General features: G+C 40.1%; 1 protein-coding gene across 6 annotated transcripts in view; it reads left to right on the top strand.

The window, feature by feature from the left end:
- tup (LIM1_Isl and LIM2_Isl domain-containing protein tup) overlaps positions 1 to 20,510 on the top strand; it is a 45,989-nt gene that overhangs the window by 16,594 nt on the left and 8,885 nt on the right. For 2 of the 6 annotated variants that reach the window (XM_065478210.1, XM_065478211.1), the window contains exons 2-5: positions 3,941 to 4,015; positions 6,997 to 7,216; positions 11,460 to 11,764; positions 17,729 to 18,042. In XM_065478210.1, the coding sequence (XP_065334282.1) occupies positions 3,941 to 4,015; positions 6,997 to 7,216; positions 11,460 to 11,764; positions 17,729 to 18,042 (914 nt within the window). The remainder of the gene's footprint in view (positions 1 to 3,940; positions 4,016 to 6,996; positions 7,217 to 11,459; positions 11,765 to 17,728; positions 18,043 to 20,510) is intronic. The other 4 variants (XM_065478213.1, XM_065478214.1, XM_065478212.1 and 1 more) reach the window with 3 other exon arrangements.

Raw genomic sequence — 20,510 nt, forward strand, 5'->3', positions numbered from 1 at the left:
CTTTTTTTCGTTTCAGGTCCCTCTCTTGTGCACCAATTTTCCGTGCGCGATGCGATTTGCATGAAAACGCGGCGTCGTCGTAAAAATCAGCCTCTGCCTCGCGGAATATTAAAAGAGAGGATTAAGAAGAGCTATATAGTCGCAGCTGCGTGATGAGACCTGCTCGTCCGCGCAGCTACACACAAAGAGCCCGTTGATGTTTTTATTGGCAGCAGAGTTTTACCCAAAAATTAGGTGCCGTTTGTCAAAATTCGGTGCCCGTTTTTGTGTACGTTTCTCGGTAGGCGAGGTGTCGCACCTCGAAGGCCGATTTATAACAAGTCGCCGTCGCCGCCGACAAAGGAATTCCTCGCCTCTGATACACAGGCAGACGAGAATCTCCTTTGGCTCTTAATAGTGACCGCCAGGATCACCACAAAACAGACAGCCAACGCGTTATTTATGCTTTCGTTTGGAATTTTTCAACCACACGAAAACGAGTCAAATTCGGTCTTCTAGGCGAAAGGTAAATTATACAAATATATGCTAAAAGTTACAAAAATAATTTTGAAGGCATACATAATCGGAAACTCATTGTTACACACTAAAATTGCACTATATTCTTGTTAGACAGAATTTTTGAATGAAAATATAAAAAGCCAGAAAGGAAAGTAACACACAGGAAAGCTCCGTAAAATTTAAAATAAATTTAATATCTCACCTCACTGAAGTTTATCTTTAGAACAATAAAATTTGCGTGGCGGTATTTGCATGCATTTTTAGAGTTCGTACTTTTAATCTTAAAAATTTAACTAACATAATATAATTTATAAATATTTTTTATTTCCAAGTTCAAAATTGTATTGTGAGACATGAGATCAAGTTTCAAATTTTATATTTTTTTTTGAGTTTTCATAAGTTTTTTTTAATGCATACATTGTGCACTGCCTGCACCTGAAATGACTGATGGTTTATGGTTAATGTTAACACGTCCTTGTAGCAAATTGTCAAATGGAGAGCAACTAAATAACATTCAAGATATTTATAATGAAAGTTTATTTACCTATAGGTAAGAAATAATTAATGAACTATTATGTGTTACACCTTTATTCCCTGTATATGAACGAGACGATTGACGCGCTGCCGCACGATGCACCCCTCGCAACTTGCACATTTAACAGCGACCTCGTGGCGCCAATCTGGCGCTAGTACCCGATTCAGAAATATATTCAACCCCAAAATGCGCGGCATTGTATGATGTGTCAGCTGGAATGGTCGAGCGGCCACGCGGTGACGTAACTCCTCTGACTGAGAGCGCGGCGCTTGTCATCAGAAGGAGGATGTCAGTAAAAAGGTTCCTAAACTGCTTGTTCGACCTGAGCAAGCCAGTCTGGTTGTGGACAAGACCGCGCGCCGCGCCTTAGATAAGCGTGGAGCCAGGCAAGCATCCTAGTCGCTCATCTTTTGCTCCGCGCGACTTTGTGTCTTCCTCCTCTTGAATAATTGGTGCCTGCCACAAACAAAGGCACCGCGGCCGCTCTATCGCGCCTCATTAGTGCCCGTCCTTCACCGTTTTGTCATGCCGCCGCGTTCACACTTTTGCGAAATTTATTGCAAAGGCTCGAGTGCAGTGTCAGTGTCACTTTAATTATGAAACCGGGACTTCCTCTTTATCATTTTTGCATTTGATAAAAGTGACAGACTTATGTGACTGCATGCAATAGAATACACCCTTGAGATAGATGTAATTTATTGTTTGGTTTGATAAATATTATATAATGCCAAGCCAAGCACGCATATCATACAACAATTTTAATTGAATGAACACAACTTGAAAAAGGTGGCAAAAAATAATAACTCAACAGGTCAGTTTTATTCACACTAAAAGTAGCATTGCTTGATATTTGAAAATCACTAATCTAATGAGTTAATTAAATATTGTTTGGATAAAGGTTGTATTATATAATATTCAGACCTTTAGATATGGACAAAGAGAAAATGCGGAAATTAAACAAAAGGCAAAAATGCTAACAGTTGTAAAATGACAAGTTGAGCCACAATGAATAAAGAAAAAGTATTGAGACTCCTCAACGAGGAATTGAAACCGAGAATGGTGGACTAAAAAAAGTAAAACAATTTTGAAGAGAAGAAAATCTTTCATGATTATTCCTGATTTACGTTGAAAAATTAATAAAGCCATATTATATGCATTTACGACCCCTTCAGGCTGACCAGAAAAACAAAATTTGTGCATCAGTATTTTTAGATTCAAATTTTGGTTTATTACGGATCAGCAGGGCAACTGTGCCCCATACATCCACATCCAGAACACAACAAAAATATAACAAAGCATTTTTATACCTGCAGGACCTTTTGAATTTCTGATCGTTGCAAGCAATTGACTGCCAACTACTGACAGTAAAAAAGAGAAAAGCAAAGTGATGAAATTTCGTTAAACCCCTGATGCTTGGATTGAATTCTTTTTTTTATATATACCGTAGCTGATTCTCTCTGTGTGTGCCAATGCCAATACCTATTCAATTGAATTAAAAATGCAAAATTCAAATGCTTTTTTCACAGAAAGGGAAATTGGCCCACAGTGCGATGCAGTGTGCAGCTCTGGCAGCTGATCATACTACGATTTTACCACTCAAATAACAAAAGGAAAAATGCTTGCTTGGTATTTGCTGAGTTTTTAGTGTATTAAAACTGAAAATTATTACATATAGAGGTGGCATAACCCAACTCAATAAATCAATTTCAATCTCTTGATATACATAGTTTCATTTTTTTGTTCAAAATTGAATTATGAGTTGATATCTTAAATTCCTATTTCAAAGTAAAAACGACAAGACTTGGAAAAATGCGTTTGCAATTTTTTTTATTCATTATATCCGTACTCTTGAGATGGAGAGATGGACGGATTAAAGTTAAATTTCCCCCAGTGAAAATCCCCCTCGGTGGCTAGGAGGAATTCATTCTTTCAGGCACATTAGCGGCTGAGGCGGGAAAGAGGGAGTCGATACACAATATAGCCGCGCGGCACTGTACTTTTATTTTCGGAAAAACGAGCCGCTTTTAGCTCCTTTATGAACGCGCACTCTCGCCAATTATGTGAAGGGTGCTTCTCTCTAGGGGTTGTGTTTTTATGCGGAGGGATTGCAGCAGCAGCAGCTTCGAACAAGGGGTGGTCGCTGGCTGGCTGCATGGGCATGAGAGAGGATCTGCGTGGCCGAGAGAGCGAACAGCGCGCACGGTGTGTGTGTGTGTGTGTGTGTTATATCGAGCAGTGCTGCAAGCAAGACTTGGTGCTGCTTGGCGCACGAGAGGCGGGACACACATCCCGGAGAACCAATCGCAGCCGCACCGAGCGCCCGTACTGAGGGAATAATAAAATAATTTACCATGGCAATATCAACCCGCCAGGCAAAACCAAATATGGAAATGCAAATGACCAGCCGCGGCGCTCGAGAATCGATGTTTCTCCGAGCCGCTTCGATCTTTGCAGCCGCGCGCCACGCCAGCTGTCTCCAAACGCCAAATGCGCTTCCAATGTTGGAAACTCCGTATAACAGAGTGATAAGCGCCAACTCGGAAACTTAATGTGTCACTGTATAACGGTCAGATAACAATATTATATTTAAATAAAATAAATTATACAGTTGGTGCTGGTTTCGTTTTGAATTGATAAAGCAAAGGGCGAACGTGCGGACAAAATTTGATTTATGTTAATAAAAAAAGAGGAAATGAAGTCCTTAATGCGAAACACTGTTTTAGTTGAAATGAATTTTAAAGTAACATTTTTTAATTTGTCTTTGAAACTGGGATATTTCAGATGAGAATTTCACAAGCAGATATATATTTAAACGGAGACAGGGTGAGAATTATAGATATAGACGCCGCAATATATTTTAGTTTTTTGCATATTTAGCTAAAATTTGAAATCGTTTGAAATGTTTAGAACCAGCCACCGTGCCAGCAAAAAATACTGGACAAAGAGAGGAGCCAGTTTACAAAATTTTCATCACTACTCAAGGTACAGCAAAGACTATAAGATGAATTAATTTATTCTTTGATTTTTGAGTTTCTTTTTGTATTTTTCTTTCTTGTAAAAATGTAACTATATCAAAGCATCAACAAGACCTTTAACAGTTATTAGAACAACAGAATACGTGCATAGAGACCAACTGAACAAAATTCCAATGACACCCTGATATCCACATTATTTTTAAATAATTTCAAATTCTATAATTTTTCGGAGCCTGTGTGTTCCTAATTAATTTACATTTTTCTACCCTCTTCAGGCAAAATTTTATGATAGAAAATTATATTAAACGCACTAGGCGGGAACACTGAAGTGATGTGATAATTCAAGTTTTGCACAGATTCACTATGAGTCATTTATTCTCTTGTACGGCACTTTTGAATTTGATTATTTTTATAAAATGACAAATGTATCGAGTGAAACATCAAAAATACTTTCAAGTCTCGTCTGTAATTCAAAATATTACCTTGAAACGCCGTGTGGTAAATATTAAATAATTAATTGATCGCGAAATAAATTTTCGATTTTGCTTTTTAAACTTCTGTTAAGGTTAAGCGAGTCACGAACTGACAGAAAAGGCAGAGGAGCTTCCGCGCGGCTGAGTAATTGGTGTAAAATCGTGACGAGCGCAGCTCACAGACAAAATCTCGGCGTTGTACCACAGACTGAGAAAACAGCAACCGCGGAGGGCCACTTGTGAAACGCGGTCCGGTGCCAAAAGCAGAGCGGGACACATTCCTCGGGCTCCTGCTGTGTACCTATAGTGTCCGCCCCGCGTACGTGTTTATATAAAGAGATCCGTCCTGCAGCTCATCACATATCACACACAAGGGTGAAAATAATTATTGCTCGCGGCGAGGCCGAGCCGTCTCTCGAAACGCTGCTTAGCTTAGGAGAGTCGCCGTGCAGAAAAAGAAGTGTCTCTCTCTTTCTCTCTCTGCTCTGCATATGTTTGTGTGATTGTGTGCTCGCGCCAATTTCGTGGCCGATTAATTCACACTCTGTCGCTCGTCACGCGGGCATTTTTTACTCGCGACTGTTCGTTCACTTGAGTGAGAAAATTGCTTTGCTGTTTGTCGGCGCGTTTTTCGTCGATCTGTGATGTCACACCGCGCGCAACTTGCAAAAACATCGCATCCCTCTCCCGCCGTGAAGGACAGAAAAAAGAATATAGAAGTTTAACATGCAATTTCAATTAAATGTTAGAAACCGCAGAGAAAAAGAGACGTATCAATATTATCAAGCGCATATTATGCACAAGAGCTGTCATAATGTTATCTAAATTTTCTAAAGCTAAGTTCTAAAATATTATTTAAATCCTATAATTAGTCTCAATTTTTTAAGGTTCAAAAATTATAATTAATTATTATTATCCGATGTGATGAAAAGAAAAATTCAAACCGTCGAAATTTTTAGCTCGTCGTTGGGACTACCAAAAATGCAAGAAATATTAAATTACTTTAGGTCATCAGGTTATTCTAGGTCAGACCAAAAATCGTCTCAAACCGCCCAAAACGATTAATAATTTACTAATTCAGCTCTTTTAGCATAACAACAACAAAAACTTATTGCAAATACATCACATTCAAAGAATTATGGAAGTATATTCAGAAAATTAAACTGGAAACCTCATAGCCATTCCAAATACACTTTATTTTTATCTATAATTTAATTAATGCTGAATTTAATTTCATTAAAAAATCTGGGTTTCCATACATTCTGATATTTTTTAAATTTAAATCCTAAACAAATAGCATCCTGTTGGCATCTTAAAATATTTTTTGAAAAATCAAAGGAGATTTTCCGTAGAGAGGGGAGAATTCCAAAGGCTACAAACCATCTCAAATAAGTCTTAAATTAGTTGACTAATTTTTACAAAACCTCCTTTTAATATTGAAGTTTTGTTTATTTGTAATAAGATAAAATAAATTCACAGCCCTAGAGATACGTGTGTTGGAAGGCATGCAAAAGAAACCTACTTCCTATCTTGTGCCGTATAGAGGAAATTATAATAATTATTCCAATATGGAAGTTTTCACTGAATGTCTCTTCATGGATTGTGATCACATTAAATAAAACCAATCTGGCTACTCGATTATAGTTTCTCTTTCCCGTTTTATGCACATATCTCGTTAAGAATGCATATTTGCACCGCTTGCACGCAACGCTGGAGCTATGCAGAATATCGACTACGTGTGTAGAGAAAAATGCAATATCCAAATCTGACGGTTATAGGGACGGGTCGGCGCAGGTGCTAGGTTGCATTAATCATCAGTGAGTGTTTATCCGCGCGAAATCAAAGCCAAGTCGAGTGTTTGCTTTAGCGGTCCACGCGAAAAACACGCAGAGCACACAAACAGACACTTTTTGGCAAATAGCAATGAAAAAGCAGCAGAGCGTTTTATTGCGCTGGGAATGTCCTTTGAACTCGTGGCTCGCGAATCGCCTATTAATTAATAGGCCTTTGAAGAGAGCTGGCGCGCGCGAATGGCACTAAATCACCCTGAAACTTAGTGTTTTTCCTCTCGCTGGCACAGCCAAGCCGGCGCGGATTTGGGAATTTCATTTTTAATCCCCGATATTAGTAAACATGCACGCTCGGCGGTTGTCGACTGATTTAATGGCGAGACGGCTCGTGCGGTGCATTTTAAATATGGTACAACATAAAATCTCCTCAAGTGGTGCGCCCGTAAATAAGCGCCGGTGCCCCTGGTGCATGCACACTCACTTGAAATTAAATTTAACTCGTGGCTGCCTGGCCGACCGGGTGGCACCGCCGCCTCTGCTTCTGGTATTTCCATTTGATTTGTAGACAAATCTGGCCTAAATATTCAAGAAGATAGAAATTTTTTAAAGTCTCCAATCTTAATAGATGGTTAAATTACAATCATTTTTCAAATGAATATAGTTTTATTATTTTTCAGATGCTGTTGATAAAATTTTTAACGCATTTTTCTCCTTATCGTTCACAGTTCTCAACGGATGCATCTCTCGTGTTGCAGAAAAACGGAGACTGAGCCATTGCGTAGGGTGCGGCGGGCAAATTCACGACCAATACATCCTGAGGGTAGCACCCGACCTCGAGTGGCACGCCGCGTGTCTCAAGTGCGCCGAGTGTCACCAATTCCTCGACGAAAACTGTACCTGCTTTGTGAGAGATGGCAAGACCTATTGCAAGAGAGATTATGTGCGGTGAGTATTTCTTCATCTGACAGCCAAAACTCGCACTCCAAACCCCGTGTCCTCAATATCAACAAACGAGGATTATATATCAACTCTGAAATATTATAGAGCCGCACGCGATGTTATCAGTTAGGATTCAGGAAAAATCTCACCTTTTTAAATAAACCTTCAACCACTTACTATATAAATTCGTGTGGTTCACAAATTCCTTTATGTGAAAAAATTAGGATACATGTGAACCGTGATTCAAAAAATTTATTTTTGGAAAAATAGGAGAAATTTGGGTTGCACACACGAGTCATGCTCGCAGTGACTGCAACCGCACTCAGTAAACAATTTTAGGAACTATAAAAAGCTGAATTAGAAGAGGTGGTGCAAAAAAGGAAAAATTAGATATGGTTTTGAGCTTCCGTCTTTCCCTAATATGAAAATCAAACTGCATCCAATGCATAAAACCATGAAGTTTATCCAAAGCTGCTTAATTTATAAACTGCGAATTTTTTTAATAATTTTCGCTTTCTTAAATTGTTTCTTTGATTTCACGGAAAATTTTTAGTGGGGATGTAACAAATATTTTGCACTTTTTGATTTGCAATCTCAACGCTTGAAGGTTTTTAGCCTTTTCAGAGCAGAAAATTTGCTTCAGTCTTTCTGGTGCGTGGAAGTAAAGACAATAATAGTTTCAATAATATATTCGTTTTAATTCATTCTAGCTGTAAATTTTTGCATGTATATGGACACTCTTTTACGACCCATTTAATCAAGCAAGTTAACAAAGTTGGCGTTATCATTGCCATAATCAGCCAGCAGGAAGCGTCGCCTAAAACGGTGTTCCATATACGCTCCTATCTGCAATCTAATACACCGTTCAAAAACGCGTTTAATATACAATAAGGATTTTAACAGCCCTCCTGGAATTATTTTCGCCAAGGTATGAACGGCTGAATTTCAATTACAAATCCAAGGCCCAAGGGAAAATCGATAAAAAAAGACGAACAGTGCTGAGAAATCAGTCCAAGCAGAAAAGTGCGTGCGACCCAACAGTGGGGGCCATTAATTTCCACTTCCCACCGAAAGTGACACTTTTATCACGACGCCAGGACGAAAATCGTGCGGTAGCTGCGGATGTGCCGACTACAATGACAAAATTATTCACAACAGCGATGTTCTATCTCTCGCTGGATGGTTTTCGCTTGGCTGGGAGTGAAAGAGAGATGTTGTCACATATGTGCGCGCGGTTTGTTTTCATTTTTTGGCCACATGCTGGTCGGACTCGTCATAAAAAGCGGCAATTTTGATTGACTGCGCACCGTGCACGCCGCGCTACAATAATAAAACACGAGTCTTCTCAAGTATGAGTTGTAGAAGAATGGGTCGGAAGGAAAGGGGGCCGCCGCTTCTCGGAGGCGGCTCTCGCAGGGGCGGCTGCAAACAGAGATGACCGCGCCAAAGCAAACAAACATCGCGGCGGCAGCAGTGAGAGAGAGTATTGTTAAGTCAACACACTGCTCCCTCAGCTATATTTTCTTTGCTCAACTACTGCTGCTTCTTCATTATTCGCCGCTGCCTTTTGAGCGGTGCCACATTTCGCCCACCGGCAATGACGTCACTTTGGTGCATTTTGCAAACTGAAATTGTGCGTCTGGAACGCTTATATGACGGGATCAACCACATTTTTCTATATAGTGACTGTTAATATCTCAGCAAGAATATTAAGCAATTAAGACAAAAGTAGTAATTCACACAATAACCAGCAATCTTTTGTGCCCAAACTGATTATTGATTTATTTTCTGTGGCCTCTGTATAGTGTTAGGGGTCTATCATACAATTCGTGAAATTTTCTGTTGTTCTTACGCAGTTTTCAAATCGATTGTTAGATCTGCAAAACCAATCAACTATAATAAAGGTCAGCCTGAATATATATTTTTTATATTCCGCAGAATATGGCGTATAAAACTTCTGGTACCACGCACTCTATATTCAATTCCCCCTTTTGGAAATTTCCTTTATCTTATAATAATTTTAACGGAAAACAAATTTAACCGATGTATAGTACTCACAGCAAGTTTAACAATATATAAAAAATTAAATGTTGTAAACTGAATTCCCCCCCCCCCCCCCCAGAAACGACTACATTTTACATCCATGTTCAATTTTGCATAAAATGTGAACTGATTTAAAAAAATAAACAATTTAGTTTGAAATAACTGTTTTATTTGCTTCCATTGACAAGGATTACTTAATCTTACACACCTCATGAAATAAGTATGAACGCATTTACCACAAAACCGAACGTCCCGAGCACATTTGCAAACTTCCCTACGCACCAAGGCTGCACTGTTTGACAGGACGAAATAAATACCCCTGCGAGCTCGAGTCAGCTGCTGCGAGGGTGGTCTCCAGGACGGGTGGGTGGCGAGGGCAAACAGAGAAACTCGATCACCGCTGTACCTTGACAGCTCTCGAGCCAGTCTGCGTGCGAGATGCGACCCAGCTTTATTTCAGGCAGAGGAACGAGGACGGCAGGAAACTTTGCACCCCTTGCCATGGACCACACGATCTGTCTGTCTGATCAACCTTGAAGGGAAAGCCAACTTCCTTGCCTTCACCGGGAAACGCGGACAATCTGCTTGTGAAATCTTGCTTGAACTGAATTAAATCACCGATCCGATCCCCAAACAAAAAGAAGAAAATATATTTTATTTATTGATGATATGCGATTGAACAAATGAATTTCCTTCTTTCTTTCTTTAAATATATTTTTTTAACTTGGATGCGTATTGATTCTCTTGATGCTCTTTTTCCGTGGTAAAAAACAGCCCTAATAAACGCAATTTTGGTCCATTTGTTGTTCTCACTGGTTTGTCCATCTCCCGCAAAACTTCAAAGGACGGAAATTTGCCCTATCGGTTGCTGCTAGAATTGATGCTTCACGGTCGCACGCACCAGAACAAACATCAAAGTAATCTCGTCCAGCACTTTTTCATCCGCCGACCCGGTTGCTTGATCAGATTCCGCAGAGACGCACACCAGATAGAGAGAAAGGGAAACCGCACCAGGGTCGGCCGTAATGAAATTTTCAACAGACGAGAGTTTCATTGTGGGGGCGCCACGGATAATTTGATCAAAACTTTTGCCGACTAAATCTCCTGGAATATAATTCCGGCCAAAAGATTGCCAAGTTTGCCACCGCGGGCGATTGGTTTGCTCCGACCACACAGAGCGTTACTTTTCCGCCTTGCTTGCCAAAAGTGGCGAGTTAAAAGAGTTCATGGGCTATCATTTTAAATGCGTAATGCAGATGGTTATTTTCGAATCTATACTTTCAAACCAAAATTCGTAATTAGCATTTAGCTTTTGCTCTAATTTTAAAATTATGTGCGATTAATTATTTTAATTGCATGCCCCCGTCAGCTTTTCCTTCCTCGAAAGCGAATTCAGCCCGTTCTTCTCCTTTTTCGCCAGTGTGGCTTTTCGTGCGAACAAGGTGTAATTACATAATCCACACGGCAGCCATTAATTTTGCGGCGAGGCACGCACCACTGAATTTTCTACAGTCTCAGGAAAAGGCAGAAATAATGATTTTGTTTGCTTTCTCGTTTGCGGTTGCATGGCTCTTTCGTGGAAAAGCGAATTCAAGACGCGTTCCCTCTTGGGGGAAAGGGGGAATTCCTTCACGCAAAAAGAGTCAGTTCGGGGATTCTAGACCATGAGAGGCGTGAGATTTTTTACAATATATGGGAAACTAAACACGCGTTGAGCCTGCAGGACTTGAAATAAAAACTCGCTATATGGTCCCCATTGTGAACTTCACACATCCATTTTTAAAAGGTTGATGAATTTGTTGAAATACAAATAATACAATTATTTGTGAACTTAACTCTTAAAAGCATTTATTTATTGGATACCCGCAGGGAGTTTCAACAAAATCAATATCTATTTCAAATTGCTGAAATGAAAGGAATTTTCTTTAGTCATTTACTAAAATAGATTTTGCTTTGAAATAAAAACGCCCATTCAAAATTCGGAAAACCGCGTGGTATGGACACATACAGAAATAAAACTGTCTAGAATTCTCAACCCCAACACTATAAGCAGCAAAGACAGAGGGACTCGAGTCGGTGCGTGCTGCGTGCCGCGCGGCACTTTCCCGGCGAAAATCCCTCCTCCCTTTCGCTCTCTCCGCATATACTTTTTCTTTGCTTAATGGAATCTCGCAATAAAAGGGGATCTTTGTGTGTGATTTTTCAGATTGTTCGGGACCAAGTGCGATAAGTGTGGACAGAGTTTTAGCAAAAGCGACTTCGTGATGCGCGCCAAGACCAAAATCTACCACATCGAATGCTTCCGGTGCACGGCGTGCGAGCGGCAACTCGTCCCCGGGGACGAGTTCGCGCTACGCGACGACGGACTCTTCTGCAAGGAGGACCACGAGGTGCTGGAGAAGGCGTGCATCCTCGGCACCGAGAACAACAACAACAACACCTCCAGTGTCAACAATAACAACAATAACAGCAACAGCAGATCCGCCATCCACCACGAGGCCTCCAACTCAGGTAATTATATTTTTCTGCAATTATGTGGTCGGTCTCGTGTCTCTCCATCTTGTGTCGCAAAAGACAACACGCAAGTCAGATGCCACAATTGGTGCATTCAGCTGCCCAAGCAGCAATTTGCTCGAGGAATTTATATTGGGTGTTCTGGAAGTAATAAAACAATTTCCATAATTGTGCAATTGATTGCTCACCTTGAGAGAAACTCGCCATGTTTTCGATACACGCAATAACGGAGGAAGATTTACTCTAAAAAATTCTTTAAATCATTAATTAGGTTAATTAGAGTCAACTCGCTAATCGAATATGTATAAAAATCTAAAGCCACAGACTGATTTGAATTTTAAAAAAATCGACTTTCGTCACAATTCTTAACTTGATTTTAGTGAATTTTAGTTTAACTTACCAGAAAAATCAAATACTTTTAATTTAGGACAATTTGAATGGTTTTTTCTGCTACAGATTTTCTTAAATTTTGGGTTTCATTGGTTTGAAAATACCTCGTGGAGAGATTTTACTGTATATCCACGCAGATCAATATTTGAACAATTTTGGAGGAAAAGGCGAAAATGAATGAATAGAGCAGCGCGCAGCTTTGACCTAATATTTACTCAAGCACTCCAAATATCATATAGTCTGAATCAAACCGCCTTATTGATATAGGAGCCACGCATTTTCTTCCTTGGCGGCAGAATTATCAGCAATTTTCTCTCTCCATCGGCTTCTTACTTAGTCCGGTAAATTGATGGCGACATAAGTTTCCAAACGAGAAAATAATGGACCGAGATTATTAGTTGGCAATTATGATTAATTGTGTCGCGAACAGAGTGACGCGCTTGTCCATGGCTGGCTCGAGTGCGCGGTGCTTGGTCATAATTATTTTTTCTTAATCGTCTTGTTCTCCTCTCTTCAGATTATTGATAAAGACAGACCTTTCGGCTCCTTATGTTTGGATATCGTTTGATAAGATGCCGCGCGTGAGCGTTTGATCTTTGCCGCGCAGCTCTTTCGACTGATTTAGTTAATTTGCTCTTTCGATCGATATTAGAAGGGATTCAGTTTGCGCCACGTAATTACGCAGGTACATAAAATTATCTAATAGCATGTATTTGAATCAAAGCTTTGAGTGTTTAAAGATTTAAACTGCCAAACACATCACTTAAATTAAATTAATTGTATCAGAAGTGCCATCAAAAAGACCACTTTAAAATTTAGGCACGTGCGCAGCTTTTGCCTGATTTGTAATAAGTACCAAAATTGTGTAACACGTGTAACAAAATTTATAATTTCAAACCACACTCGCGTGAAACCAGGCTTGACAAAAGGGGAGAGATAACAATTTCATTGTTTCGCAGAAAAGTAATTTTTTATAAAAATTCAAAGAAAAAGATAAGAACAATTTTGAGTGATGAGGATATTCACTGACCAAAGATAAAACTGTTAAAAAAGTAGTTTTAAAGTAGATACACGCGCATTTAACAATTTTCCTGCGTACCAGCATCAGATCTATTTGAAAAATAATTCCTTAGATTTGAAAAATGAATGAAACCACCTGGTAAGGTACTTCATGCGGATTATGCAAGTTGATTAAAAAGATGGTAATGAAGAATTTTAATTAAATGGTCACCACATGTATTCATTTTTTTCTAATCGTGGAGAAAATAACCAAGAGCCTTTTCCCATAATTAAATTTGCATATTTTAATTTTTAAATGGTGCCATTTATTTTTTTGAAGTGTTACAAAATATTTTGTAGCTGCTCCGAAAATCCCGCAGGCTAATAAATCCCATAATCACCGTCTGGTTCACATAGCCAATAAAAAAATTTCCCATCCACTTAGTAGGCAAGTGGAGGCAAATTTGAGAGTCAAAATTTTGCCAAGGAGGAAATTGAGCCGAGCCGCTTGCGTTTGTGCAAAGAGGGAATAAAAGTCTGGGCTGCTGTGCATGCAGAGAGCGCGGCGCGGCGGCGGAGGCAAAAGCACTCTCTTTTCCTCTCACTCAACAATAATATTTACGCATCAGTCTGATAACAAAAGAAGCAACTCCCTTTGTACAAACGAGCGTGTGGAATGGAAAAGTAAGCGCCGCCGCACATCGACTTGATTAAAGGGAAGCCGCTTGCATCTGCCTAAAGACGAAGCAGAATACATGCACGCGGAACACACCCTCGGAGCGGGTGTATCGCATGTCGGCAACCAGCGTTTCACCCTACATTACACCTATAAAGCGCTCGTTGACGAATTCTTTCACCCCGCTGCTCGGCGACGATAAAATCGCAGCCTTTTGTGCGCGCGGCCCATTTTGATAGGCTGTTGCGTGAGAAAAAAAGGTGGAAAATTCGGCACTCTTTGAGTTCGGTGTCGCGTTTCCTTTTGGGCGGCAATTCTTAACAGCTGCAGGATCCGTATCGGCACCAAGTTTTATTAACTTGGTGGACTGTTTCCATGAGATTAATCAAACTTCTTGTAATTTTTTAATACGCGTGCATGGGCAATTCGCTACATTCTCACGACATTTCAAATACAACTCATTTTTTCAAATAAATATCATGCAATTTGAAAACGTTTCAGTCCTTGAATAAAATTGAAATAGCTTACCGGTACAGGCCAACCAGATTCAAGTCAGTCTGGTCGAGTGACTCGATATAAAATTTATGTATATAACTGGTCAGTTCGAGATCCGTTTCGGTTGCATGCGATGCACGCACGCTCCATTAATTCCGGCCGTTCATTATCATTTCTCATCCACGCACGCGTCCCGGGACCGAAAGGGAGGCTGCAGAACAAAGCATTTATTTAGCATGCGGAAGCTAAGAGAGGACAATTCGTTTGAATCCATTAAAAGGAAATTTCTTCCCCGTCGTCAGTCCTCGATTGAAATTTCATTTGTGGACAGAAGCATTATAAATTATGGGAGATTCACTTCACTTTGGCTCAAAAGTTTGCAGTCCAGTGAACAGAATTGTCATTTATTTAATTCTCTTTCTAGTTGCTGTGTGGACATAACTGTATTGTTACATTTGATAATCTGTTACAAATGTATGAAACTGACATTTGGCACGATTTAGAAGCGCGCAGGCAAAGATCGACCAATGTATACGTTTCCCCTCTGTTAGTTATTATTTTTATAAACTTAAATGGATTAATCAAATAATGCTTTATAGTAAGAAAAATCATGACAGAGGCTATATAAAAATATTTAAATTTAAAACTGTAGACGAGTCTACACTGCTGTTTGGGGTTATTTCCAAATGCAATGGACCACAGACTGAACTACACATCATGCGATTAATTGTGGATACTTTTTCCTCCATTCACCCTTTAAAAACTTTTTTCCCCTTCTTTGATTTTCGTTGCAGTTTCGACCTCTTCCAATTATCTCAATAATTTTTAAACAAATTATCCAAGAGATAAAGTCTTCTAAATTTTTTGGAGAATTTGATCAGTTTATTTAAATAATGCCTAGTTAAAATAGAAAATTAAAAGGCAATTTTTCCCGATGATGAGCGGAGGACAAAAAGCAAATTTGCAGTCAAGTGTTCGGCTGTGCTGCACTTACGGAAAGCACCCAAGATTTATAAGTGTGCAGTAAATAGAGCTGTCTTGTCATTGTTTTAATCCGGTTTGATTTTAAATAAATGTGTGTCTAAAACTGCCTTCCATTATTATGTGCGATTTAATTTGATGGAGAACTTTTTTTTCCATCTCCCCTTCAAAATTAGATCTATTGTTAACAAATAATGCGATGAAATTTCTTATTCCTGCTGTGTTTCAATCCTATAATCAGAAATTATGATATAGACAGAGATGAAATTAATTGCAGATGTCCTCAAATGGGCACCAATAATTGGTTTGGCCATCCAGAAACAGGCAAACGACACAAACACACAATATTCGGTGCAAAAGCTATACACACAGCTCTCATTTTGCTGTTACGAGACGCTGCTTATTAATGCATGAGAAAGGGTTACATGCCGCCGACTGGCTCGTTGGCTGGCTGGCGGCGCTCAAAAGGAGCGTTGCGTGATGGAACACACCCGGCCATTTTGCATGCGAGCTATCAAGTGATGACCGCTGTTTGTTGGATCAGGAAGGTCAGTCGGCATCAAAGGATTAGCAACATGAAAGTCGGGCCTAATCCCCTAGCATAAAGTGCGATTAGCCGGACGAGAGACACCGATAATAAAGCAGCCCTCTATGCATGTGCTTTGCTGTGTGTTTGCGTTTATATATTATATATACGGACGAAAAGAGACGCGCGTCGCTTTTTTACTAATTTGCCAAAGTGTCCACGATTATGTGCCCTCTGTTTCCGTGTACGTGTTTTGATGTGCTCTTTGAACTCGCACTTTTGATATGTTTTACGGCTCGGGTCGACGGCTGTGCCAAGAATTACGTTAAGGCGAGCGTGGAATTCCTCAATTACTTTAATTGGATCGGCCTGCCGTTTCAATGGTGTCTGCCCAAAATATATATGATTATTTAGAGCAGGAAATATTAGCTGACGCATTTTATGTGTTGGTTTTTGACGCGGTACAGGAACGTTACTCTTTAAAAATTTCTGAAAGATGGATTTTTTTAAAAAAAAGGGTTAAACATTTTCAAGAAACACACAAGTATAAAGAATTGCAAATTAAATTTTAAAATTTTCTCACTGATGGGAAAAAAAGGTTTACAGATTAACCATATATACACAGAAAAATCGATCAAACACAGAACACACTATGATTCCCAAACGGATGAAATAGAAAAAGCTTTGATTTTTAAATATGTACACGTATTTCAATAAAAGTTGAAGACAATTTTTTGTTAATATTTCCCGTGCGTAGGTTGTGTTACATAAAATGTTAAAAATTATGTCTCCAAATAGACACATTAAGAAAAGATTTTCTGTCAAAAGTGGGTGCAAAGAGCGTGATATTTTTGCAGTCGTAAATTTTGTCCCTTTATACGATTGCTAATAAAGTTTTATATGAAGCATAAAGCACGTAGTTTTGCTCTAAAAACGCACACGCATGGCCGCAACCACGAAACAAAGATGCAAATTGTTGGCAGCAATTTTCGCACACACATATATATGTTGGTCCGACCGCTTTTTATCTTTTCCTCACGATCTGCGTCTAGAAAAGAGCCAATTTGAAAGCAATAAAACGGAATTTTCCAATACAGCATCGAGCGCTGCGTGGCGCGACGACATTATATTGGGCGAAGTGCGGCGCGCGGTATTTCTATAATTTATGGGCAATGAGAGGGGAATTTCTCCTTTGAGTCCTCGACCGCAGCCATCTCGATGGCGCCGCCACAAGATAAAATACGCCGCCGCCGTCGTTTTATAGGGTCGCCTCTCGCTATATACTTTTCTCTGCGCTGCTCTGCCGCTCGCGCCAGTGTTAATTGATTTTTTGCCAAATTTATTTCCCTCCGACTTTTCGCTTCGATTTCACACAGAAAACGCCAACATCCGCCAGGGGTAATTAACCGCCACGCTCGGCATTCCCAGCATTTTCCACTCGTTTTTATTTTATTGATTGGCTGGCGTGCACAGAAGCCTGATAGCATGAATTTTATTGTCCCTCCGCTTGGTGACTCGCCTGCCGACTTTTTACTGTCGACCGATAATTGAGATCAAAGCGAATCGCCCGCCACCGCATCAGCTTAATTTCGCCTGCACTTTTTGCTCCGTGTCAAAAATTTTAGCTTCGGCAAAAAAGAATAAGAATTAATTAATTCTATCTCACTCGCGACACATCCACATGTTCTTTACGATTTATTAAAACAGAAAAACTCGATTGAGTCAATTAAGTGTATCTAAATGAATTTCTAGCACAACATTTTATTTATAGCTAAAGAATAAAATTATAATTTGCAAAATGAGAGGAAATGAAATCGATTGATTTAAATTTTATTTCTTTGCCTCGATTGAGGATTAGAATTTGCTTAAAAAATCACGTGCTGTCTTTTTGCAGATTCGTCCGATTCTGGCTCCCCAAAGGGCCGTGAAGGAGGCGGCGGGAGCGGCTCGCACGGCAGCAGCGGAGGCCGCAACAAGGGTGCCACGGACGGCAAGCCAACCCGCGTGCGGACAGTACTGAACGAGAAGCAACTGCACACCCTTCGCACTTGCTACGCGGCCAATCCGCGGCCCGACGCCCTCATGAAGGAGCAGCTCGTCGAGATGACCAGCCTCAGTCCCAGGGTCATCAGAGTATGGTTCCAGAACAAGCGGTGCAAGGACAAGAAGAAGGCCATCCTCATGAAGCAGCAGATGCAACAGGAAAAGGTGAGCGGTCTCCAGATGCTGATGCAGTATATGATCAATTTTTTCTTAAATTAAAATTTTATGAGAAGTAAAAGCAAGGTTAATACAATTTTGTCGAGAGTAATTGTCAGTTGGATAGATTAATTTGGAAAATTTAGGGTGTGATGACGGTACTTGCAGAATTTATTTTCCTCTTGCAATATAGAGGATTTGAATTTTATCATTTGAACGAATCAATTATTTTTGCTGACAATGACAAACTCATGAATCAAATTTTTTCACAAATAGCTTTCATTGGGCGACAGAATGTATTTCTGAGCCTTCATTGCGTGGTGCAAGGAAATATTTTCATCGAGATTTTACTTTATAAGAAGTATAAGAAGCAGTATTTCACACCTATTGAAAAAAAGATGGAATTTTTTGGCTCGTACATTTTTGCAAGTTGTGTCTGGGGGAGGACGATTTGTGGGAGCTCACATGACTATATTACTTTTGTTCTATATTATTTGCTTGTGCTCAGAAATGTTGATAACAACCAGCGATTTAAAATCCTCTGCACATGTTTCTGGATTTGGATTTGGTTTTTAAGTATATTGCTGATTAGGCCTGAAGGGCAAAACAGCTGCTCTCACGAGATAGTTTTTCTCTTTTTTACTTTTAGCCTCACGTGTAGAGCAGGTTAAGATCTGCACGTTGTGTGAATTTTTCGTAATTTAAATTAAATTGCCTACATCTCAGCGTAGGGATAATTGTCTTATTTTATTTATAGGAATGCTAAATTCTTTACGGATGAGTTAACACAAAATATATAAGACGGAGGGAAACTGGTAATAAATAAATTATTAAACCTCGGCTTGGGGAGCTGAGGTGGATTTTTCAGAAGTTGTTAGTCATCATTTTATATAAAGATTTACAATAGACCTCTTTTTAACTTGTTTCTTTTGGTTAGGCGAATTCAGACGCCATGGGAATCTGTTTTTAAGTTCATTTCTCTTTACAAAAAATTAGCATTTCGAATTTCACTGATATCTAAAAATCCTTGATTGCTAAAGAAAAAAATGGAAAATTTTCATTTCCAAATTCAACATTCAATCCAGTCATAAAACGTGGGGTTGCAGTGTAGAGGAAAGGCCGAGATCCATGTCATTTCCTAGTTGGCCGAAGCAAAAGCGGCTACACAGTCGTGTGTCTGGGTGTTTTTCCAGCTCGCGCCGGCGCCCCGCTCGTTCGCTCTCTTTTTTCCACTTTCCCCCCGGCTGGCTGACTGGCTGTGTGGACGGGATAGGGTCATTTGGCGCAGATTATGGGACGAAAAAGGCATTTGCCAGCACCGAGGCGCCACTCCGTGCCAAACGCTGCGCGCGGCACAGCTCGCACACAATGGACGCGAACGGGTCCGACTCGCCATCTTGCCTTTTCTGCCCGTCGCACATAACCGTACGCTTTTATTCGCTATAAATTGGCACCATCAGAACCCCAATGCAAAAATTTGAGAAGGAATCACTCTGAAGTGTTTGTTTTTATAACTCAAACATAGGGTTTAGGAGCTAACAGTGAGAGCTCGCTCGCGTGAAGCAATGAATCATAAAAATTTTAGGGTTTATCTCGACCTGAAATTTTATTTTCCTTTATCCAAATCTTACAAGTAGTGTTTCCTAATTTTTGTCTGTTTTTTGTTTGTTTCCAAGCCTGAGAAACATCAACCACAATGTCGATAGTTGTCTCGTCTTCACCTTCAATTTAGGGGTCAATGACACTCGCAGGTTCAAAGGGAAAGCGAGATTTGCCTCAAAAGCCAGCGCCGACGGACGGTTCCAGCGGCAAATCGATATTTTTAATTACTCTAATGCAGCCTCGCCTCGTGGCTGTTATTATTATTTATTTTTTTATTGTGTCAGTGCGAGGGTGAGTCGGCTGCTGTTGTTTGCATGCACGGGGGATGAGCGTGAGTCACGCAGCACATACACACACACACGTCAGGATAGATATTCGGCGGCCCGGGTAATGATGATTGAGAATCTCGCGCATCCGAACACGCGCACGCTTGACTTTTTAAGTTGAGATTAATGTGGGGGTGTCATGTTTTGTGCGCCGCCGGCTCCGCGACGGGGGCTGTTTAGTCAATAGGACAGGCAGTGCGCGCACGGCGCGAGAAAGAGTGCAGTGTGAACGAGTGCACGCCGCCGGCCAAATTGGAAAATTGCTTGTTCTCTTCAAGCACAGTTTTCACACAAAGACTTGATGCGTGCGTAATGAAAATATCAAATTGAGCTGCTCGGCTTTGCAAGGGTCGCTAAAAGGGTAGTTTTAGCTGCAGAGGCGTGGTTCCGTTGAAAGATTATTATTATATTTGTATGAAATGACGGGGAATTGATAATTTCCCTCGATTATCTTGTTTAAATATTATTGTCTGGTTGAAACGCGACGGCGGCGATGCTAAAATGAATGAGATTAGGCAGCAATATCTTATATCTTCAATAAATAATTGG

This window comes from Cloeon dipterum, chromosome 2, assembly GCF_949628265.1.
Source record: "Cloeon dipterum chromosome 2, ieCloDipt1.1, whole genome shotgun sequence".
Lineage (NCBI taxonomy): Eukaryota > Metazoa > Arthropoda > Insecta > Ephemeroptera > Baetidae > Cloeon > Cloeon dipterum.